This window comes from Aotus nancymaae, unplaced genomic scaffold (genome assembly GCF_030222135.1).
Source record: "Aotus nancymaae isolate 86718 unplaced genomic scaffold, 86718_ANA_hifiasm-v0.15.2.pri h1tg000011l, whole genome shotgun sequence".
Taxonomy (NCBI): Eukaryota; Metazoa; Chordata; class Mammalia; order Primates; family Aotidae; genus Aotus; species Aotus nancymaae.
The window spans coordinates 46,212,963-46,238,626 of record NW_026988422.1 but is presented as its reverse complement, the minus strand read 5'-3'; the positions used below and the strand labels follow the sequence as shown (position 1 = coordinate 46,238,626).

General features: G+C 37.7%; 1 protein-coding gene across 1 annotated transcript; it reads left to right on the top strand.

Annotated features, from left to right (window-relative positions):
• Positions 1 to 7,416: 7,416 nt before the first annotated feature.
• LOC105725303 (17S U2 SnRNP complex component HTATSF1-like) lies at positions 7,417 to 9,649 on the top strand. Its single transcript, XM_064374480.1, is given in 2 exon segments — positions 7,417 to 8,886; positions 8,888 to 9,649. Coding segments are annotated over 2 exon segments (2,232 nt in total).
• Positions 9,650 to 25,664: the final 16,015 nt, after the last annotated feature.

Sequence of the window (25,664 nt, the reverse complement as noted above, 5' to 3'; positions counted from 1 at the left end):
CCATCTTTCTCAGGATTTAATTGAGGTAGAGCTAAGATTCCTGAGCCTAGTGAAGTCAGCAATGGAATTTTCAAGGACTTTTACTCCTTGTAGCAGAACTCCCTCAGAAACGAGGTGGAAGCACGGTCAAGCCTTTCATATGCTGGTACTAAACAGATGACCACCATCAGAGTACCAAATGGACAAGCTGAATCCATTCCTTATGGCCAATCATCCTATGTCAGAGGAAGATGAATTACAGAAATAGACCAAAGAAAAATATTTAAATGATATAAAACTCTCAGATATTTAAATATGGAGATTTGGATGTATTCATATTTAATGTGACTCAGACTTATGAAGCAAATTTCTGTGAGGGAATTCGATTTCTCTCTTCCTAGATATATTTTATATTAACTAGTATATTTTAGCACCTTTTCCAGTGATTTTATGTTACAGTGTTATATGCTGAATTAATAACTTGTTAACATAGTCACATGGGTAGATATTTAATTACTAATAGAACATAAGAGTTTAGATCAAGAGACCTTGATTTTATGCTACAATTTTCTAAAACATAAATATTTTTCATTCATCTAAAATTGCACAAAAAGCTGAAGCCCTGAGATGTGCTCAGTTTCCATGCATTCTTTCCATTTTAAATTGAATATAAACTTCAATTTTAAGTATTCAATGAAGACAAGTGTAACACAATTTTTAGTATCTTACTGTTAGGGCATCAAACATTTCAGCCACTCCCTAGGCCAAGATAACTATGTATATCTCCAATTTCTTTTCAACCAATACTCCTCAAGTTTGCCTGTCTTCACCTATCTGATATAATATGGATCCTCAAAAATCAGTTAGTTTCAACATACTTCTGTAATTATATAATGTCTTTCCAACTAGCCTATAGCTCCATAAGGTCAGAAACCATATCTATTTTACAGAAGTAATTTATCAGTCAAGCAAGCTATATGGTAAGAATGTCCTGAATAACAAATTTGCTTCTAAGTTTCATATGACTGTGAAACAACTTTGAAACTAGACAATCCCAGCACTCCGAGATTGCCCAAGGACTAAGAAACTAAATAGAATTTCTGAAAGGTTATAAAACTTGGCAGGAAAGAAAGAAATAGAGGAACTGATACGAGTGGATTTCTTGTCCTTTTCAGAGGTGACCAATCTTTCATTGATGTTACAGCCAAAGCACAGTGCATTTTATCACCAAATGGGTAATTGCATCATTGAGACTTTGGGTCCAGTTACAGCAAAGAAGTCCAGAAAAGAAGCTAGACCTCTACTAAGAATGAACTGCATAGGGTAAGGTCCCTTTAGTCCTTTGACACAAAGTAACTTAATTTTGTTGAATCTACAACAAAACAACCCAGCTGGGATTTGATTCAAGCTTTCTGAATGTAACCCCCAATTTTAGGGTTTCAATGAAGATAAGCATAACACAATTTTGAGTATCTTATTATTGGGGCATCAAACATTTCAGCCACTCCGTAGGCCCAGTTTATTTTCAATTGGGATTTGATTCATCAAAATCCCAGCTGGGTTGTTTGTTTTGCTTTGTTTGCAGGAATAGAGAAACTGATAATAAAATTTATAAGAAATGCAAGTGATACAGTATACTCAAAACAATTTAGAAAAAAAAGCAACAGAACTGAGTTGGAGAGTCAGACTTCCAAATTTCACAGTTACTACCAAGTTACAATAATCAAGACGGTATGGTACTGGCATAAAGACAGATATATAGATAAACAGAAGAGAATTAAGAGTTCAGAAATAAACCCACACATTTATGGACAGTTGATTTTTGACAGGGTTGTCAAAAACAGTTCAATGGAAAAAGGATAATCTCTTCAACAAATATAATGGAACAACACGGATACATACAAAAGAATGGGCTTGGACCCTACCACAATCATACCAAAAATTAATGAAAAATAAATAATGAATTGAACTTTAAGAACAAACACCTATAAAACTCCTAAAAATTAAACAGAAGCAAACCATTGTGACCCTGGGTTAGGCAGTGGTTTATTGGATATGACTCAAAAAGCAAAAGTAACAAGAGAAAAATTGATGAGTTGAATTACATTAAAATTAAAACTTTTATGTAGCAACCATTAAGAAAGCCAAAAAAAAAAAAAAAAAAAAAAAAAGACTGGCAGAATGGGAGAAAATATTTCTAAGTCATATATTTGACAAGGGACTTTTACCTAGAGTACCTAAAACATCTCTACAACTCAGCAGTATAAGGACAACCCAATTAGAAAATAGGCAATGGATTTGAAAAGACATTTCTCTAAAAATACACAATCAAAATACACATTAAAAAGATACTTAGTCTCAATAATAATTAGGAAAATACACATCAAACCACAGCAAGACAGCACTACATACCCACTAAGGTGGCTAAAATATGCAAAGGACAATATAAGGGTTGACAACAATGTTAAGAAATTTGAACCCCATACAGTTCCAGTGAAAGCGTGAAACAGTGTAACTGCTATGAAAAACAGTCTGGAATTTCCTTACACTGTTAAACAGAGTGTTCCCTTATGACCTAGCAATTCCACTCCTGAGAATATACCCACAGTAAATGAAAACATATATCTATGTAATAACTCAAAAGTACATTTTCAAAGTAGCATTATTTATAATAGCCAAAGAATAAAAACAACCAAAATGGTCATTAATGAACAGATGAGTAAAATGTGGTATAATCCTACATCAAATAGTATTTAGCAATTAAAAAAAAAGTACCAACACATGTGACAGCATGAATGAACCTTGAAAACATCACGTTAAGTGAAAGAGGCCAGTCACAAAGGACCACATGTTGTATTCTATGGTTCCGTTTAGGTGAAATGTCCAGACTAGGGAAATACCTGGAGACAGAAAGCAGATTAGCAGTTGCCTGAGGCTGGAGCTGGGGGAGTGGGGAAGGGAAATGGGATTGGGAATGGGGACTGACTGCTAACGTGCACAGGTTTCCTTTCGGAGGGTTGTTGTTGGAGTGTTGAAAGTGTTCTAAAATTATATTGTAGCGATGGTGTGTGACTCAGTATGTTCCAAAACACTGAATTGTACATTTTTAATGGATACATTTTATGATTTATGAAATATATCTCAATAAAGTCCACTGAGGTGTAGGGATGTACTTGAAATGGGTTGCAATATGCTGTTTAGGATGTTTGTTTGGACTCTGAAATCACAGTGCTCTGGTTTGAATCATGGCTCTCCGGTACACTAGCTGTTACCTTACGTACTTAATGTCCCTGTGCCTCGGGTTCCTGTGTCTTCATGGTGTGTTAAGAATCTAATGAGCTAATTTAGAGAGCGCTCTTAAAATAGTGTGCAACACAGATTTAGTGAAATGAAATAATTATGGTGATGTTTTTGCTGATGAGATCATCTGTAACTTCTATTAAATTCCCAAAAATATTTGTGATTTTCATTGCTTAATGAGAGCACCACGATATTTTTCTTTTTCTTTTTTTTAATTATTATTGTTATTATTATTTTGGTAGGAACAAGGTCTCACTATCTTGCCCAGAGTAGTTTTGAACTCCTAGGTTCAAGAGATCTTCCCACCTTGGTCTCCCAAATTGCTGGTATTATGGGCATGAGCCACAGTGTCCAGCCCCAGGGAGTTTTCTTTAGTCATTTATATAATAGCTAAACATAGGAAACACAGTGCTCTTAAACTAAAAGTCTACTTTGCTTATAGAAAGAAACCAAACACACAATTACCCATATGACCTAGCAATTACATTCTCAAGCATTTATCCCCCAAAATGAAAACTACATTCACACAAAAATCTGTGTAAGAATGTTCCCAATAGCTTTATTTGTAATATGCAAGACTTGAAATCACCCAAAATGTCCTTCAACAGGTGAAATAACTGTGATATATTCATGCCATCAACTACAACTTAGCAATTAAAAGGAATGACCTACTGATACACACACAGTAGTGTCACCCAACATGGATGAATCTCTAAGGAATTACATAGAATAAAAATAAAAACACCTCAATCTCAAAAGGTTAAATCGTATATGATTCCCGTTATATAAAATTCTGAAATGACAACATTGTAGGGATACTGAATAAAATCAGTTATTCTATCAATGCTAATATTATCATGGTGGTATTATACTATAGCTTTTTGCAAAGAATTATCATTAAGAAAAAGTGGAAAGGTGTACAAGAAATCTTTTTTTGCAAGAGCATGTGAATCTACATTTTAATAAAAATTTTATTTAAAAATATCTAGTTATCTTCTCCAGTAAGTCTGAGTGACACATCTGTCCACCTTTCCTGATTACAAGCTATTCCTTCCTACCATCTTGTGAAAGGGAAATAAATCTCAGGACCCCAAAATTACTAAGCCAAAGGGAAAATCAAGCTGGGAAGTACATTTGGCAAACCTGCCTCCCATTCTATGCCTAAATAAGATAGCTACAAAGATTTTAAAAGCTACATACCTCCCTCACAATTTGCCCATGAGGAAATTCCCTGTGGACAAAGGACAGACAGCTCAAAGTCATTCCTCTGCTCAACGTGAGACAAATGCATACCTGATTGCCTCCTTTGCCCTACGGTTTCACCAAGCCAGACTAAGGTATCAGAGACTATTCCTATAAATTGTATATTCTGTGAAAGTCTAATCAGAAACTCAAAAGTATGCAACCCTTTGTCTCTTACCTACCTATGACCTGGAAGCCCCCTCCCCGCTGTGAGTTGTCCCACCTTTTCGGATCAAACAATGTACATCTTACATATAGTGAGTGATGTCCCATGTCTCTCTACAATGTGTAAAACCAAGCTGTGCCCCGAGCACCATGGACACACGTCAAGACCTCCTGAGGCTGGGTCATGAGCGCATCCCTAACCTTGGCAAGATATACTCTCTAAATTGATTGAGACCTGTCTCAGATATTTGGGTTCACAATCTCTAGTCCTAGTCTTCATTACTTCACTTGTATTGAATCCCTTCGACACAGGTAAGCTTTAAAAATGTTGTTTTTCTTGATAATGTTTACTTTCCCTGTCAAACTGTGAATCCATTTACAGCACAGCATCATCACTTAACCTGGATTTTACGCCCATGACTTAGTTTTCCCTAAAGAGATATTTAAATGCTCCATGAATTATGTAAATCATGGTTATTAATTTTACCAGTCAGATATTCTAATGGCTAAAATTTGTCAGGAAGAAAAAATTGTGTTTGTATGTTTTGCAAATTTGATAATTAAGCTCCACCCAAGTTACTCTAAACAAACTGTTCTTTCTAGATATTAGCACCAAAAAATAAAAAGACTGTGATAAAAGGAGGTGAGATGCAGTCTTTTTCTTTTCTTGTCTTTTCTTGTCTTTTCTTTTCTGAGACAGGATCTTACTCTGTCACTCAGGCCAGAATGCAGTGGTAGGATCATGGTTCACTATAGCTTCAATCTCCCCAGCTCAAGCAATTCTCCTGCCTTAGCCTCCCCAATAGCTGTAACTGCAGGTATGTACCACTGTGCCCAGGGAATTTTTAAAATTTTTTTGTAGAGACAAGGGTTTCATTTTATTGACCAGCCTTGTCTTTAACTCCTGGGCTCAAGTGATCCTCCTGGTTCAGCCTCCCAAAGTCCTGGCACTACAGGCATGCACCCTGCTCCCAGCACTTTTTCTAATTTTAAACATATATCAGGATTTTTTAGTTTAATATATATTTTCCAGTGATATCACTGTAAATTAAAAGTTCTTGTAATTTTAAATTGCAATGGCTATTCCAAGTACATTTTCCTGAATTCATGGCAAAGTAGCCTCCTTATTATCTCTGGAGAACTGGACATTCTTCATTCTATAATGATGATTCTAAAATTATGTCATTATAGTGAGTCTACAAACTTCAAAATCTGTTTTTCTGATGATTCAGAAAAAAAAAGTCTGTTGGAGATGACTGTCTAGTAAATACAAGACAAATAATAACAGACCTTGATTTTAAAGTATGCTAGTCCAATAGATCTTTTCAGAAAATGTGAAAACAGTAGACCAAAATATTTATTGATAGGATGGGCCACATTCAGCTACAGAAACAGGGAGAAAATATATCAGCTAATTGTGTTAGACCAACAGATTCTCATCACAGAAAGGGTCTTTCATGCTCTGAGACAACCCTATTACTAAAAGTGGTATTTAAAATTTCTGCAGGCAGTACTTTTGCAACTGACATGAAGTATGTCCTTGAAAACTGAGAGAGATACTCCTTTCTATTCAAATTGTAATTTCTGTTCTATGTGGTGGACTGTGAAAACTGGAATAAGCCAAAAATTTCCTTACATTCTTCTACTTTCATTATATAATGAAATTTTGAATTTTATGTTTTGAAGTATTATATTTAGCTTCTTGCCATTCTTGTTTCCACACGAAGGGAGAAAGTATGCTAACTTAATCTTCCTGACAAGAATTTATTATTTCTCTCAATACTAGTGGAGTTTTAAACATGAGCCTAGGTGACCTATATCATAGCACTGGATTGTTAAACATGAGATATATCTTGCTCCTCATTGGTTTATCTCAAAGTTAAAAAGCAACAGCATTCTAGTCTTCCGTTGTGGTCTTTGTGTGAGTAATGTGTGTTATGGCTTATTTTGGCCTATGGGATGGGCCTGCACAACCTCCTCTGAAAATATGGCATCTGTGAGGTAAGCTCAGTTTGTCTAGTCCTTTTTATGGAACAACCTGGGGTCTGAAAATGACTGAATAAAGAACCCATGGAGTATACAGAATTGTTCTTTTTTATGACTTTAATAAAGTGATGAAATACAGCAGCTTCTGTCAACAGAAAATAAAGTTAGACAATGTTAGAAATTCCTACGTGGAAAAAAAGAATGCCCTGTCCTCAGCAGCTCTGTGAGGTTTGCGGGTACGTGCTCCCAGAATTATCAGCTTATCTTGAAGAAGATACATGAACAAAGTCTGTGTACTCCAAAATGTGTTAAGAATTGAAGTTAGTAAACTCTCTGACACAGTCCAACAAGGACAAGAATTTGGGTCCTTATGCATGTACTTATGCCATTAAGGCTTAAGCTCTTTAATGAATGAGGTGTTTAATTTTCAAGTCCACTCTTCCAGGGCAACAGGGAAGCAGTTTCCATCAGAAACTGATTAGAGCGACGTCGTGACGCGCCGCGGCTGCATCGGGCGCTTCGTTTGCAAGTAATTTCCTGAGGTTGCGGAGGGAGCCGCACTCCTCTCGGACCCGGTAGGCGACGGCAGAGGTGCGCCAGTGCGCTTCCGGTGTGCCTGTGCGCTTCCGGTGCGTCTGTGCGCTTCCGGTGCGTCTGTGAGCTTCTGGTGCGCCTGTGCGCTTCCGCCTCACCCTGGACCGAGCGGCGGTGCAGAAGCCCGGGGGAGCGAATCGGGTAGGAAACATGAGCCGCAACCACTTGGATGGAAACGATGAGTTTGATGAGCAGTTGCAAATGCAAGAACTGTACGGAGACTGCGAGGACGGTGACACCGAGACCGATGCCGGTGGAGAAACTGATTCTCTCGGGCAGCAGCCAACAGACACCCCCTATGAGTGGGACCTGGACAAGAAGGCTTGGTTCCCCAAGATTACTGAAGATTTCATTGCTACATATCAGGCCAATTATGGCTTCTCTAATGATGGCGCAGCTAGTTCTACTGCAAATGTTCAGGATGTCCCTGCTAAGACTGCAGAGGAACCTCCACAAGAAAAAGCCCCAGAACCCACTGATCCCAGAAAGAAGGGAGAAAAAAGAAAGGCTGAGTCAGGATGGTTTCATATTGAAGAAGACAGAAATACAAATGTATATGTGTCTGGTTTGCCTCCAGATATTACAGTGGATGAATTTATACAACTTATGTCCAAGTTTGGCATTATTACCAGAGATCCAAAATTTGACCAGGAATTTAAGGTCAAACTTTACAAAGATAATCAAGGAAATCTTAAAGGAGACGGTCTTTGCTGTTATTTGAAGAGAGAATCTGTGGAACTTGCATTAAACCTTTTGGATGAAGATGAAATTAGAGGCTACAAATTACATGTTGAAGTGGCAAAGTTTCAACTGAAGGGAGAATATGATGCCTTGAAGAAGAAGAAGAAGTGCAAAGACTATAAGAAGAAGCTGTCTATGCAGCAAAAGCAGCTGGATTGGAGACCTGAGAGGAGAGCTGGACCGTCCCAGATGCGCCATGAGCGAGTTGTCATCATCAAGACTATGTTTCATCCTATGGATTTTGAGGATGATCTGTTGGTGCTGAATGAGATCAGAGAAGACCTCCGAGTACAGTGTTCAAAGTTTGGACAAAATAGGAAGCTCCTTCTCTTTGATAGACACCCAGATGGTGTGGCCTCTGTGTCCTTTCGGGATCCAGAAGAAGCTGATTATTGTATTCAAACTCTGGATGGAAGATGGTTTGGTGGCCGTCAAATCACTGCCCAGGCACGGGATGGGACTACCGATTATCAGGTAGAGGAAACCTCAAGAGAAAGGGAGGAAAGGCTGAGCGGATGGGAGGCTTTCCTCAATACTCCTGAGTCCAACAGAGACCTTAGATGCTCAGATTCTGTCTCTGCTTCGGCAAGGGCAGGGCCTTCTAGAGCAAGGCATTTTTCAGAGCACCCCAGCACATCTAAAATGAATGCTCAAGAAGCTGCAACTAGAATGGCATTTGAAGAACCTATAGATGAGAAGTTTGAAAAGACAGAAGACAGGGAAGAATTTGAAGAAGATGCTTCTGAAAACAATGCTAAAGAAGGTGTCCTCGAAAATGAGGCCGAAGAAGGCTGCCCTGAGAAAGAATCTGAAGGCGGCTGCCCCCAAAAAGAGTCTGAAGAAGGCAGTGCCATAAGAGGATCTGAAGAGGGTATTCCTAAAAAAAGAGTCAAAAAAGAAGACACTCAAAAATGATTGTGAAGAGAATGGCCTTGGAAAAGAATCTGAAGATGACCCCAACAAGGAGTCTGAAGAGGAGGCTGGATCCAAAAACGAGTCTGAAGAAGATGACTCAGAGAAAGAGTCTGATGAAGACTGCTCTGAAAAACAGTCTGAAGATGGCTCTGAAAGAGAATTTGAAGAAAATGGTCTCGAGAAAGATTTGGACGAGGATGGCTCTGAAAAGGAGCTTCCTGAAAATGTTCTTGACAAAGAGTTAGAAGAAAATGACTCTGAAAACTCCAAATTTGAAGATGATGGCTCTGAAAAAGTGTTAGATGAGGAAGGCTCTGAGAGAGAGTTTGATGAAGATTCAGATGAAAAGGAAGAAGAAGAGGATACATATGAAAAAGTATTTGATGATGAGTCCAGTGAGAAAGAAGATGAAGAATATGCAGATGAAAAGGGGCTTGAAGCTGCTGATAAAGAGGAGGAAGAAGGTGATGTGGATGAAAAACTGTTTGAAGAATCAGACAAGGAAGATGAAGATGCAGATGGAAAGGAAGATGAAGATGCTGACGAAAAGTTATTCGAAGATGATGATTCCAACGAGAAGTTGTTTGATGAGGAGGAAAATTCCAATGAGAAGTTGTTTGATGATTCTGATGAGAGGGGGACTTTGGGTGGTTTTGGGAGTGTTGAGGAAGGGCCCCTATCCACTGGCAGCAGCTTTATTCTCAGTAGTGATGATGATGATATTTAATCCCTTAAACTTGCTTCTTAGGGAGAGTCCTCCATCTATGTTTGCCTGTGCTTCAAGGTAATTACTAGTAGTGTTACATGAACATGTACATAGTGGTAGGATGCCATCAGATTAATACACTGAAGCTTTGCATTGTTACCTGTACCTAATGGTTTTAAATATATGTCAATTGACTGTTCAGTTATAATGTCATAGTTACAATGCAAGTAAACTGGATACTTGTTCTTTTGTCAGATTTGTTAAATGCATGCAGAATAATATTTTTAAAAGGATTGAAGTTTGTGATATTCATCAATTAAAGAAAGTTGGTAATATGCAAAAAAAAAAAACTGATTAGAAGTTGTTTCATTATTATGATTATCATAATCATTTTCTTGTTTTAAATACACTCTGCTAATGAATAAAACATGTCAACTGCAAATCAGGTGGTTCTGGGCTTTCTACCTCTAAAAATATGAAGTCCTGAGCGTAGGAACCACATTTGTTTTATCCACCATTGCAGCCCCATGACGCCTGAAATCTAGGGAGCACAGAATGTACTGGACTTGCTGAATGTGAGTTTCTTTGTGGGGGTGGGGCATTTATCTTGTTTATTTCATTTTGTTTCTTCTTTTTCATTGAAATTCAGAGTTTAGACTCTCTCTGCTGGTGGTTCTCTTTTCATTACCTAAGATGATGCAAGTAGTTTAATATGAGGAAGATAAAAGTGACCCTGTCAATTCACCAGTTATCCGTTAGCAAAAATTATATTATTTCCTTTGTCAACCCCTCTCTTCATGAGTAGTTAGGTGGTGACCTCCAGACTCTCTTTACTTAGTACATTAATTTCATAAATTAAAGCAAAGAAATAATTTTGAGCAAGAATAATATCAACATTGTGGGTGCATAAGCTGCCTAGTCCCTAGCAGAATGCTATGCATATGACATTATAATTCTGTATTTTTGAAGAGATCCTTGACTAGTGTTTTATGCCTATCCTCACCCAAATTCTCAACTGGACCTGAAATTTGTTAAATTGAAGAATATGCTTGTCTTATGTTATTTTTCCATCTGGCTTTTAAAATTGCGTTTGGAGGGAGGAACGTTTGTTATTACACATCTCACTCTTCAACAGTTCAATCATCAGATCACTGCTGAGATGTTTTCTTTCTTGGACTCACTGTCTGTCCTGGGAACTCTTATAGCTTTTATAATCAGCTATATAAGCTGTTCTGTTGGAAGCTGCATTCTGCCAAGGGTAAACGAACTGGGTCCACAAAGTTTAGGGCTTGATTAATTTTTTTTTTTTTTTTTTAGCTCATGAGTTATTAAAGGTTCTAAATTTAGCAAAATGCCTCTCTTGAAACACAATATGAATATTAATGTAAGACAGACTTGGAATGCCAAAGCAGTTCAGGGTGGGTCAGGTACTTTCTAGAGGCTGGAACATTTGCATATATTTCAGTTGAACTATGAAATGTCTTTACATGAATTTTTGGTCAGAGTCTTTTATTAAAAGGAAGACATGTTTATGTCTGTATTGGCTAAATCTCATGCAGTCCATGTTGTCCAGTTTTCAAAACCATCCGACAAGTGGCTTTATATGACTCAAATTGCAAGAACAAGTGAGAGTTGATACTGAAGAAGATATTATGTAGTAGGCAAATTCATTCATTCATTCAACAAATATTTATTCTCTCCAATGAGTTTGGTGCTAGGGTAGAGGCCCCCTCCATGGGCTATACTGTGAAAGGGAAAACAGACATTATCACACAAATACATAACTATGAATAGTGAGACTTATGTGGGAAAGATTGCTAGTGGCCTATTCTCTCTCTGTCTTCTATTTCTTCTTCAGTAACAGGTCCTTACATTATCAGCAGTATACTCAGCTGAAAAGCTATATGTATATAGCTTTTTTTCTAGTAACCATATTAGTATTTTTTACTAGCATCGTGATAGTGAAGATAAAGAAAAGTTTATAAATTCGAAGGGAAGAAAAGTAGTGAAAGAAATGAAGCAAATAGTAAACTGAATTATATTACATTCTATGGCTTTTTAAAGTAATATTCATGTCTTACTCATTTTTGCCTTATAAACAGAGTATGAAATTTGTTCAGGAATTTACCCTTCATCCAAGGGGATTCTATCTTTATGTCAGAAATGAATCTTGATTAGTTGAAACAAATTAATATAATTGAAACCACCCTGCAAGATTATAACTGAGGAAATTATGACAGTGAAAGAAATCAGACCTAACTGACTCCTAACCTTCCTTCTAACCTTTAAGTTGTCATTGTTCATTCCTGGGCATAGGCTGAACTAACTTTGAGAAGGAATTATTTGTGCATATATATATATATACATACACACACACACATATACACATGTATATGCAGAAATAATTGCATATATGTGTATACATACACATACACACATATATATACACATACATATTTGGAAAGAGGCATGGATAAAAGACTCTCGAAGAGACAGATGGCTGAAAGAAGTTAGCAGAAGTTAGGCTGGGCATGGTGGCTCACGCCTGTAATCTCAGCACTTTGGGAGGCCAAGGCAGGCAGATCACTTGAGGCCTCAAGTTTGAAACTAGCCTGGCCAACACAGTGAAACCCCATCTATACTAAAAATGCAAAAACTAGCCAGGTGGTGTGGCGGGCACCTATATTCCAAGCTAATCAAAAGGCTGAGGCAGGAGAATCACTTGAACCCAGAAGGAAGAGGTTGCAGTAGGCCAAGATCACACCAGCCTGGGTGACAGAGCAAGACTTCATTTAAAAAAAAAAAAAAAAAAAAAAGTTAGCAGAAGCTGTTGGTTATTGGGTGAGGTTTTTGGAAAAATTCTTTACAGGGGGAGGATTTTGCTGGAAGTTCAAAATTTATCTTCTGACCTTACCTCTTCTCCTCCCTGTTGTCTGGACTAGAGACAGGAAGGCTAGAGCTGCAAGGACAATCTTGTGATAAATCATTGTCTCTGAGAATGAAAGTCAGGTGCTAAGTATTGTGGAGGGTCTTGGTCCCCTAATGGTCTGCTAAAAATCACTCACTTGAGGCAAATTGATTAATAGGAGAAAAAATATACAAATGCATTTAACATGTATAATGGGAGTCTTCAGAATGAAGAACCAACTTTCCAATGAGTTATACAAATTTATATACATCCTGAGGCCACAATAAAGAATGCAGACTCAGAGCATGGCCAGGAACAGGTTATGTTGATTAATCAGTTTAGTGGTAAGACAGGTTAAGAGAGAAAGAAAGGAAGAAGTTTGGCTAGCAAAGGTGGTCTTGCTATGTAGATGGAACCTCCCTCAGAGAGAACAGATGGTAAATGTTTCCTTTCAGACTTTTATAGCTGTCAGACTCAATCTCTCCTGAATCTGAAAAGTGGACAGGAAGGGGAGGGGCATAGCTGCATTAATGAAGATTCACTACAGATGCAAATTTCCCCCAATCCTCCTCACACAAAAACAACTTTGCAAGGCCACTTCTGTTTGCTGGCTAATGGGTGACCATTTAATAATATGTCAAATAAATGTATTTGGGGTAAAATATATTAATTTCCTCTGGATGACAGAACAGAATAAAAGAAAAGCCTGGGTTCTTGATGTCATGGAGCTGCTATAGCTGTCCTGATTGGCTTACTTCTGACTTTATATCTTATAAACTTATTTTCACTTTATGGACATGCCCCAAATTCTTTCTCATGAAAGGTCCAAGAACCCTCTCTTGGGCCTGGACTTGGACTCCTTTCTGGTAACAATATTAATATTTTTGGTTAGCATCATGACAGTGGAGATAAAGAAAAGTCTGTGGATTTGAATAGAAGAAAAGAAGTGAAAGAAATGAAGCAAATAGTAAACTGAATTATATTATATTCCACTGCTTTTTAAAGAAATAATCATGTCATACTCATTTTTCCCTTGTAAACAGAATAAGGATTTTGTTCAATAATTCACCCTTCATTGAAGGGGATTCTATCTTTATGTCTGAAGTAAATCGTGATTTGTTGAAACCAGTTATTGTAATCTCATTCCTATTACTAGTGATTTGATTTATGCATGAAAAGATGAGGTAATTCTGACCAATGAGAATTAAATAAAATTTGCCAGGGAATTCGAGAAAATTTTTGTTTTTCCCTTTAGAAGAAAGAAAAAAAACTCACAGAAAGCAATAGTATCTTCTTCCTCTGAGTATTTTCACATGGGAATGTGCTACCTGGAATGCTGGCAGCCACTTTGCAACCAGGAGGGGAGCAAGCCTGAGAACAAGGTTAATCTATCACAGAGTGTAGGGTAGAGTGATGGAGAGAGCCTTACCTTCCATTTACCTACCTATAGACGTCTTGTTATGTGAGACACTAAACTAAACCCCAATGTTTAAGCTAGTTGAATTGGGGTTTTTGTTATTGGCAACCAGTTTGATCCTACATAATCCATATTTCAAGCATTAGTAGCTGTTAATTTTAAATTTAGCATCAATATAACACCAATCATTTCACAGAAGATAGCCTGATTATTAATATACTAAAATTAAGATCTGTAACCTATATTTTCCACTTCTCTTTTATAATAGAGAGTGAAGTTTTCATTTACTCAGTTTAAACATTTATAATGGAAGGACGGTCACTAATAGTTTGACATCCAAAAGTAGAAATCAAATTGATCAGTCCAAATTTAGAGAAACTGGCAAAGCAGAAGCAAACAGGGTAAGGAAAGATATTACTGAGTTGAGAAATTTTAGAATAAAAGGTGCTCGATTTTAGTTTGTGACCTTGAGAAGACTGAGCATATAACTGCCTGATGTGTTCTTCCTACCTACTGCACAGACAAAGCCAATTTACTGATACCATAGCATTGCAATAAAGAAAAATTTCAACAGACACCAGGCTGGTCACGCCATGTAGAAGACAGAGTTATTACTCAAATCTATCTCCCCGAAAATTCAGAGGCTAGGGTTTTTAAAGGATAGTTTGGTGGGCCAAGGTGTCAGCTTCTGGGTAGGGCCATGGCACCCATGCGTGGAGCCATCCCATGCAAAAACCTGAAAAGATATCTCAAAAAGTCAATCTTAGGTTCCACAATCGTGATTTTATCTGCAGGAACAATTGGCGAGTCGCAAATCTTGTGATCTCCAGAATAAAGGCTGACAATCATTTATGCCCATGCCTTAGCAGAACTCAGGTCCTTTATCCTCCTATCCTGGTGGTCTTTCATCAGCTTTACAAAGGCGGTTTAGTTTTGGAGAAGGGCCATTATCATTTAAACTATAAATGTCTCCCAAAGTTAGTTCGGCTGAAAACCAGGAATAATTAAGGGCAGTTTGGAGGTTACAGACAAGATGGGGGTTGGTTAGATCAGATCTCCTTCACTGTCATAATTTTGTCACTGTTATAATTTTTGAAAAGAGTTTCAAGAAGAGCTGTATTTGGTAGAGTAATGGGAAAAAGGAGGGATATTCAGGACAGACTTGCCTAAAAAGCCACATGGTTTACTACTTTATTACATTTTACCTTCATTTAAAACTATTTATGCATGTATTTGCAAAATAGGTTAGTTTGAAGAGTTTATAATGATACAGAACTGCTATTATAGTAGAAAATCAATTCTTATCTAAAGAAAATAAATGTTAATGGGGTAAACCAAACTAAATTTAGAAGGGGTCATGATGAAATTAGATCATAAGATTCTATCTAGGGTAAAACTAGTTCTCTGACTACTAGAAAAAAGACCCTTTTCACATAAGCATATCACATGTTAACCTACTGCATAAGCAGAACATGTTGCTGGAGATTTAGAGGAATATAAATATAAAATGCTAAATTAACTTTGCTTCATGACTTTTCTAAATGTGTCCCCAGGTAAAATGAAAGGTATTTTAGTAACAGACACATAGTAAATTAGGAAAAAATACTGTGCAAATGTGGAACTTTAGGTTAAAAATCATAGATGCAATCTATGCATTGACTTTTCCTGTGTTCCAGAACTTACTAAAATGGCAATAGATGAACTTTTAAAAGTTTGAAGTAAACCATATAATTCACACAATACAAGGCGCAGATCGTAAGTATAAAGCCGGATGAATTTTCAACAATGAACATGTACGTCTAAGCAGCAAACACAGCAAGAAACAGAACCTTCTAAGCATCCCAAGAACTCCCTCATCCCACTGCCAATCACTACAGTTGCTCCAAATGTATTTGTTACCCTGACATCCAACAACATAGATTAATTTTTCCAGGTTTTTCCTGATATAAAAGAAATCACAGAATATGAATTCTTTTGTGTCTGGCTTATTTTCTTCCACATTAATTATATTAACTGTAGATCAAATGCTATAAAAATAGCATTCTTATTGCTATATCATACTTCATTGTATAAATATACTACAGTAAAAGAAATTTTAAGCATAAATTCACAAAGTCAAGGAGGATGAGAGAGGAAATTATAACAATACATTTTAAAAGCTGTAAAGGAAAGGAAGGAGTTACAACTGAACTTGAAGACCGGAAGTTTCTGAAACATACAGTGGCAGTGAGGGAAACCTAAAAAGAAGCTACTTCATGCAGCAGAGTACCCCATAATTAAAGGAGCTCAATATTTCTAAAACTTTTTGTTAGAGGTAGAGCCCAAACCAGGAACACTAGCTCTAAGTCTGTGATAAAAGCAGTTAGAACCCAGATCCTGTCACACATACAGTCGGGCTGCTGCTCCTGTGTCTTCTCTGCAGAAGACTGGAAATTTAATCACTGTCTACAGTGAACCAGAGACTGGACGTGGAGACCAAAAGCACAGCTGAGTGGTTACTGCAATAAACACAGAAGATTAATTGAAATTCTATATTCTGAATGTTGAATTATCTACTCCTCTTGTAATAAACTGTTCTCAGAATGTGGGCAGTAATATCCTCTGAGGATGTTGGATGATTCACCTTTGGAGGTGCCAATAAATGCAAAAGAAATTGGCTAGAGATACTGACAACTGATGATTCAACCTGCAAAGTAGCCAACAAATTCATAAGTCCTGAGCAAGCACAAGGGGCCTCCCATCAGCTTTTGAGTGGCTGCCTATATTAGTCCCTTCTCCCACTGCTATAAAGAAGTACCCAAGACTGGGTAATTTATAAAGGAAAGACGTTTAATTGACTCACAGTTATGCATGGCTGGGGAGGTATCAGGAAACTTACAATTATGGCAGAAAGCAAAATAGCAGCAGGCACATTCACAGGGCAGCAGGACAGGGTGAGTGCAAGTAGGGGAAATGCCAGATGCTTATAAAGCCATCAGATCTTGTGAGACTCACTCACTATCACAAGAACAGCATGGGGCAGTCTGCCCCTATGGTTCAGTTACCTCTACCTGGTCCCACCCTTGACATGTGGAGATTATGGAGATTATAGTTTGACATGAGATTTGGGTAGGAACACACAGAGCCAAGCCCTATCAGTGCCTTTCCACACAAGTCACCCAGTGTTTGAGAAAAGACTCCAGTGTGAAAAACAAAAATAGAAACAAACATATGCACAAAAAGGAATGAGAGATAATGGGCAGGGCAATGAACAAAATATTTTTTAAAACACTAAAAATAAATTAAAATAAGAATAAGAGTGTAGCCACCCAATAGGTTCACCTTGCCTGCTGCCTAGACAGAGCTGATTTATCAAGACAGGGCAATTTCAATAGAGAAAGAGCAATTCAGGCAGAGTTGGCTGTGCCGGAGACCAGAGTTTTATTATTACTCAAATCAGTCTCCCCAAGCATTGGGGGATCAGTTTTTCAGGATAATTTTGTGAGTGGAAGAAGGCCAGTGAGTTGAGAGTGCTGACTGGTTGGGTCTGAGATGAAATCATAGGGAGTTGAAGCTGTTCTCTTGTGCTGAGTCAGGTCCTGGGTGAGGGCCACAGATGAGATGAACCAATTTATTGATATGGGTAGTGCCAGCTGACTCATCAAGTTCAGGGTCTGCAAAATATCTCAAGCACGGATCTTAGCAGCAGTTTAGGGAGGGTGGGAATCTTGTAGCCCTTAGCTACATGACTCCGAAACCATAATTTCGAATCTTGTGGCTAATTTGTCAGTCCTACAAAGGCAGTCTAGTCCCCAGGCAAGAAGGAAGTTTGTCTTGGGAAAGGGCTATTATTGTCTGTTTTAAACTATAAACTAAGTTCTTCTCAAAGTTAGTTCAGCCTTCACCCAGGAATGCACAAGGACAGATTGGAGGTTAGAAGCAAGACAGAGTTGGTTAGGTAAGAGCTCTTCTACCATCTCAGTTATAATTTTGCAATGGCAGTTTCAAGAGGGTTTAAAATCAAATATTCCAAGAAAATACAAAAGAGCACTTAAAAGTTACTATTAAGGAGAAATTCAGGAGAAAATTTTAAGGAAATTTCTCAGAAATAGGAAGAGCAATAAGAAGAGGTGAAGAACAAGAGAGCAAAGATCAGAGATTCAGTCCTAGATGTCCAATATTCAAATAATCAGTTTAGAAAGATGAGAAAGAAGATGTAGGACAGGTACAGATCTACAAATAAATTTTTCATTATGAAATGCTACAGAGAGTGATGTCAGCAAGACAGCTCACTAGAGGTGCCTAACACTTGTACGCCAACAAAAAAGGACCCAAATGATGAATAAACAACTACATTTCAACCAGAGTGACTAAAGGAGAGTGCCGGAGAACAGGAAGGGAGTGGCAGAAATGCTGTAGAGTGCAGAAACTCAGGATGACCACATCCAGAAGAGAAAGAAATACCTTGTGTCCAACACACCCTCTTTTTCCTCAGTTGAGATCAGCTTAGGACCAGGAGGGACTTCTCCTTGCAAGGAAAAGGTAAGCACAAGGCCCCTAGCAGCCTCCATCACTGTGGAGGAGACTCACAGTCTTCACTACTAAAGGATTCTGCAGCCGTCACAGACCCTGAGCCCAGCTTAGGGAACTGCATAGAATCCACATGACTGCACTACTCCAGAGGAGCCTATGTTGTGCCTTGCATCCTGTGAACCAAACTGCTACTGCACTGCAACATCTTAAAACCAGAGCTACTGCTAGAGTGTGTCCTGTTCTGGGGGCCAGTAGTCTCCACCCTTCTATCCCTGAGGCTTTGCCATCATTGTGCCACTTTCACATAGGATACCATTTCCTCGCTGAGCTTCTGTAGTCCCCCACCACCTTGAAATAAGCTGCATAGGAAGCACTCTACCTCTTCCATCCCAGTTGCTGCTCCCTCCAACTCCAGCTACTCAAAGACTAGACCCAGCAGCGCAGTTGTGTTCCCTAATGCTCAATCCAATCTAATGCCTGCTTCACAGGAATCCAAGCATTAGCTTGAGAGTAGCTGTGACCCTGGTGCAAGGCCAACACAGCACGTTGCCCCTCAGGGACCATACCCTTCAGCCCAGTGAGTAATATTTAATGGATTACCAGAGCAGCTACACACTCTTGGCACCTGAACTAATCTGGTGCCCTGTGCTCAGGAAATTGGAGCTTCTGTCCAAGAGAGCAGCTGTAACCTTGGCACATGGGGTGTCCTGCCTCTCAGGGACCAAGTGCTCTGGCTCAGCAGAGAATCCTTACTGAGCCAGTGGAGCAACTCTGCCCCCTAGTGTCTGAACCAACCTGGTGCCTCATCCCCTGAAATTGGAGTTCCAGATGAAGAGAGGGGCCGTAACCTCGGTGTCAAAGCCAGTGTGGCACTCTGCTCTCCCTGGGTACCAGGATCATGTGTGCAACAGAGAAACTACACCCAACCCTGCATAGCAACCTCATCCTGTAGAACCTGAACCAATCCAGTGACCCACCTCATTCTCCCTTTCCCAAAATTGGATCATCAGTCTAGCACAACACCCATGCCTTCCTTGTGCTTGAGCTGACATAGCACCATGCCCTGCCAAGGAAATAGAGCCTTCCTGAGCTGTGCTGCTTCACCCTTTGGGCCAAAGATACACAGTGCCTCACCTCCCTAGATCAGAACCAACCTTCCAGAGTCTGAATTGCTAAGTTATCCTATCTTCTTGGGGAGTGGTACCACCCTTACAGTATTCTGTACCAGCTAGGGCCCACGCCACAGCTTTCCTACCATTCCTGCATCCTTGCTGCTGCTGCATTAGGATGTACAGAGCCTGGGCCACTATTGTGTTGCACTACTCGAGGGTCCAGTCACCACTCTGCAATATCTCCTTTTTCTTGTGCAAGTTGCCACTAAGCACTGCTGGCTCCAGGACCTGGATGTCAGCTGTGCCCTCTTCCTGGGGCCTGAAACTCTGGAACACTCCTCCTTTCCTGGAGTTGTGCCAGTGCTGCAGGTTCAGAGTCACAGTTACATCTCTTCCCCCTGGGGCTGAGCTACCAAATAGTGCCTTTAGAGTTACAGTCCTAAGCTTGGTGGGAGAGCTGCATCCGCTGTGCCTCAGGAAGTAAACCTTCACTCACATCAAAGGTGCTGCAATAGTTCAACAGGACACTGAGACTAGCATAGCAGCTCCACAGCCACTCTGAGCAGCTGTACCCCAGAACACAGTGCTTCTGTGCTGCCTTTGGCCCATGTCAGACCCAACACCAGTAGGGATCCTGTCAGCTAACTTTCCCACTGTGGGGGAAGAAAACAAAAGACTCCTAAAAACTTTGCCACTATGAACCTTAACAACTATCCCTGCAAGCACCCCTGCCACAATCTCCTAAAGCCCAGTCTACTGAGGTGCCTGCAGTCACCACTGATATTGATCACAACTGAAGAACATGTATGTAGACTCTAACACCATGCCCAGCTGAACCCAGAGCCAACACACTCTGTCCAACTCATTTGCACGTACAAGTCTTACCCTATGAAAGCCAGAAATATATAACTGGAAGAGTCAACTGCTCCATCAGATGTGCAGACATCAATATAGGATCATAAGAAAGAAGAAAAAGGAAGGAAATATGACACCACTAAAAGAATACAATAATTTGCAAGTAACTGACACCAAAGAATCGAAACTTATAAATTACCTGAAAAGAAACTTAAAATAATAACTTTAAGGAAGCTCAGCAAGATACAGGAGAATACAGGTAGGTAATTCAATGAAATCAAGAAAATAATTCACTATCTGAATAAAAAATTCAATGAGGAGATATATGTCATAAAAAAGAACCAGACAAAAGTCTTAAAGCTGAAGATATCAATGAATAAAATAAAATATACAATTGAGAGCTTCAACAGCAAACTAAATAAAGAAGAGGAAGAAAACCTATGACAATTATTAGACATCATTAAGTGAATAAATTTTAACATCATAAGAGTTTCAGATGGAGAAGAGACAGAGAAAGTCACAGAAAGTTCAGTTAATCAAATAATTGCTGAAAACTTCCTCAGTTTTGGGAGATGTATGAACAAGCAGATTTATGAAGCTTAACTGCCCCAAGCAGGTTCAACCCAAAGAGCCCCTCACCGAGGCATAGTACAATAAAAAAGTCAAAAACAAACAGATAATTTTAAAATCAGAAAAAGTCAAGAGACATACAATGAAATCCCCATTAGACTATCGGAATTTCTCAGCAGAAACCTTGCAAACCAGAAGAAAACATAATGATATATGGAATGTGCTCTAAGAAAAAAAAAACTGCCTGGCAAAAATACTGTACTCATCAAACCTGTCTTTCAGAAATGAAAGAGAAATAGAGTATTTTACAGAGAAGCAAAAGCTGAGGGAATTCACCACCACTAGACATGCCTTAGGACAAATGCTTAAGGGAGTGCTTCAATTGGAAACAAAAAAAGTGACAATTACTATTATAAAAACATGAAACTATAAAACTGAATGATAGAGGTAAATTCATAATTAAATTTGGAATAGTTCATTATTCTAATGGTGGTATATAAATCTTTCAAATGTCTAGTATGAAGGCTAAAAGTCAAAAAGGTTAAAAGTAACTCTAGCTTCAGTAAGTTGGTAAGAAATATACAATGTAAAAAAGTAAATGTTAAAAATAAAAATATAAATAACAAGAGGCAAAAAAGTTTAGAGTATGTGTATGTGACTGAAGTTAACTAGCTATCAGCTTGAAATAGCTATGTTTTATGTAAGTGCCAAGATAACCACAAAGCAAAACAAACAGAAAACAAAACAAAATGACAGCAGATAAATGATAGAAAGGAATAAAAGCTTAGCGCTACAGAAAATAACCAAATCACAACAGTTGACAATGAGAGAAGAAAAAATATGTAAAGGAGCTACCAAGCAACCAGAAAACAATCGGCAAAATGGCAGTAGTAAATTCTTGAATGTAAATGGAGGAAACTCTCCAATCAAAAAACACAGACTGGCTAAATGGATTAAAAAAGACCTAACTATATGCTACCTAGAAGAGACCCATTTTAGCCTTAAGGGCATACATAGGCCAAAAAACAAAAGAATGGAAAATAGTACCATGCCAAAGAGAACAGGGGTAGCCAAACTTATGTCAGATAAACTTAGACCTCAAGTCAAAAACTGTTATAAGAGACAAAGAAGGTTATTTTGTAATGATAAAAGGGTCAATTCATCAAGAGGACTACTGACTGTAAATATATATGCACCCAACATTGGAGCACCTAAATTTATAAAGCAAATATTAATGAACATAAAAAATAAATACACAATAATATAACAACAGTGAGGGACTTCAGTATCCCATGTTCAACAATTAACAGATTAACAACATAGAAAATTAACAAGAAAATACTGGACTTAAAATGTACTTTAGACCAAATGGACATAACAGACATATATATGATTTTTCAATGAACAGCAGCAGAGTATGCATTCTTCTCCAGCACACATGGAACATTCTCCAGGATAGACTATGCATTAGGCCACAAAAGAAGTCTTAACAAATTCAAGAAGATTGAAATAATAGCTAGTACTATTTTTCAGCATGATGATGTGAAACTAGAAATCATTAACAAAAATAATCTCGGAAAATTCACAAATATGTGGAAATCAAACAACATGCTCCTGAAACAACCAATGGGTCAAGGAAGAAATCAAAAGGAAAAATTTTAAATCTCCTGAGATAAATGACAATGAAAATACAATATATGGAAACCTATGGGATGCATCAAATACAGGTCTAAGGGAAGGGCTGGTAGCAATAAAGGCCTCAATTTTTAAAAAAAGAAATATTCCAAATAAACAGTCTAACATTATGTCCTAAGGAGCTAGAAAAAAAAAGAACAAACTAAACTCAATGTTAGCAGAAGGAAGGAAAAGTAAAGATCACAACAGAATTAATCAAATAAAGAACAGAAAAAATCAATAAAACCAAAAGTTGATACTTAGGAAAAAAATTGACAAAATCAACAAACGCTTTCCTAGAGAACTAAGAATGGAGAAAGCTCAAATAAGCAAAATTACAAATGAAAGTGGAGATATAACAACAGATGCCTCAGAAATAAAAAGGATCATAAAGGATTGTTATGAGCAATTATATGTCATGAATTAAATAACCTAGAGAAAATGGATAAATTTCTAGAAAAACACAACCTATCCTGATTGAATCAGGAAAAAATAGCCTGAAAAGACCAAAAAACAAATAAAGAGATGAGACATTAATTAAAGTCTTCCAATAAAGGAAAGCCCAAATCAGATTGTTTCATGGCTCACTTCTCCCAAACATTCAAAGAGTTATTATCAACACATCTTAAACTCTTCCAATAATAGAGCTAGAAAAAAATACTTCCAAATACATTTTATGAGCCTAGCATCACCTTGATACCCTGCCTTGGGGCCTCTATTTTCTCTGTGAAGTAGGAGGGGGTAGGGGCTTGACAAAGGAAAAGGAGAGAAATATAACTGTAAATATTTGTGGATGATATGACTGTGTATATTTAAAATGCCAAGAATCTACCTAAAATGTTGTAATTAGTGAGTCTAACAAAACTGCTAGATGCAATGTCAATATTTTAAATATATCAAAATGAATTCTACTTCTTGCCAAGATAGAGTAGCAGGCAATGAATTTCTTCTCCTGACTGGCATAAATAATCAGGATGAAATGTATAGAACATACACAAAGAGAAATAAGAAAAAATAAAATAAAATAAATGTATAGAACAATAGTTTTCAAGACACTGGACATCATGCAATGAAAAAGAATGACCCCTGAGAAATAAAAACAAATGAACTGAGTCCTCCAATTTCTCTGGCTTACTGTCTTCAGAGAGTTTCCAGGCCATAGCAAAGGAAAATAAAACTTCAGGAGGTACACAGCCAACCCTCTGAATACAAATACAAAGATGAGATTCGAGTAGAATAAGGCAGACAGTATTTCAGGATGGACTAGAGAGGATCCAGCTGCACAAAAAGATAACTCCAGAGATTTGTAAAGGAACCTTCTAAGTATTTAGCTGATTATTGATCAGCACCTGTATGTGAGGAACACACCTGAGGCTGGAGAAAGAACACAAAATAATTAGAGGTAATAGGGTCCGGCATTCAGAGAGGTCTGGAAATGGGCCAATTACTATGAGCCAGACTGAAAGTTTACAATTCACAAAGCACTGGGCAGAGCACACAGAAAGGCATTGCTTTTGTAGTAGGCCTTGAGTGAGCATTGCTTCTTTCCAACCTAACAAATCCAAGAATGATTAATATAGTATCAAATTGTTTCTAAGTACCTAAACTGCATCCCATAACAAATTTCAAGATTATGTATAAGAATACAAATATCTGGCACCCAACAGGGTAAAATATACAATGTCTGGAAAGAAAAATTACCAGGCATGCAAATAAGCAGGAAAATATAACTCATGAAGAAAATCAATAGAAGCAGACTTAGAATTGACATAAATGTTAGAATAAACAGGTAACATTAAAGAAGTTATTACAGTTGCATTAAATATGTTAAAAAATAGAAGAGAATCATGAAAAATATACAAAAGATCCACACTGAATTTCTACACATGAAAACTAAAATGTAAAAAGTGAAAAATTCACTGGTGATTAATGGCAGATTAAACATTACAGAAAAAAACAGAGAATTTAAAAACTAAGTCTAGCATCAGTAAGCTGTGGAACAATTCTGGTAGGTTACAAGGTAATAGGAGTCTCAGGGAAGGAAAGAGAGAGATGAGGGGAAAAGAAAAATTATTTGAAGCAATAATGGCCAAATATTTTCCAAATTTGATGAGTACTATAAACCCACAGAGAAACATGAAGCAACAACTCTAAACTGTTGATCTCTGAAAGGGTCAACCAACTCTAAACTAAAGAAACCCTAAGCTGAAGAAATTTTTCTAGGTGCATCACAGTCAAAATGCTCAAAAACAGTGATAAAGAGAAAATCTGAAAAGCAGCCAGATAGAAAGATATAGGAAAACAAAAATAAAAGTGTTCTTCTATTTCCCATAAGAAAGAATGCAAATGGGCAGCAGATGGAAGAATAACATCTTTAAAATATTGATATAAAAACGTAGAATTCTATACCTACAGAAAACATCTTTTAAAAACCATAAGTGAAATAAAAATTTTCTCAGACAAAAATAAATTGAAATGACTTATCATCAATAAACCTACACTATAAGAAATGATAAAGCAAGTCTTTCAGGCGGAAGGAAAATGAAAGCAGCTAGAAATATAGATTTACACAGAAGAACATTAGAAATGTTAACCATGTGGGCAAAATGGTAAATATGCCTTTCTTACTGTTTTAAATCTCTTTAAGTAATAATTTAATGTTCAAACAAAATTAACAATTTATTCTGGTGACTATTAAATAGGTATGAGTAAGATATACAAAATATAATAGCATGAAGGTCAGGAGCAGAGGTAGGAAGAGTGAGAAAGTAAACAAAGTATGCTAGCTTAAACATTTTATATATGTGAACTAGTAACATGTCACTTTAATATGGACTATAATAAGTTAAAAATGTATACCATATTTGGGAGACCAAAGTGGTTGGATCACTTGAAGTCAGGAGTTCAAGACCAGACTGGCCAACACGGTGAAACCCCATCTCTACTAAAAGTACAAAAACTAGCCTGGTATGGTAGCGCATGCCTGTA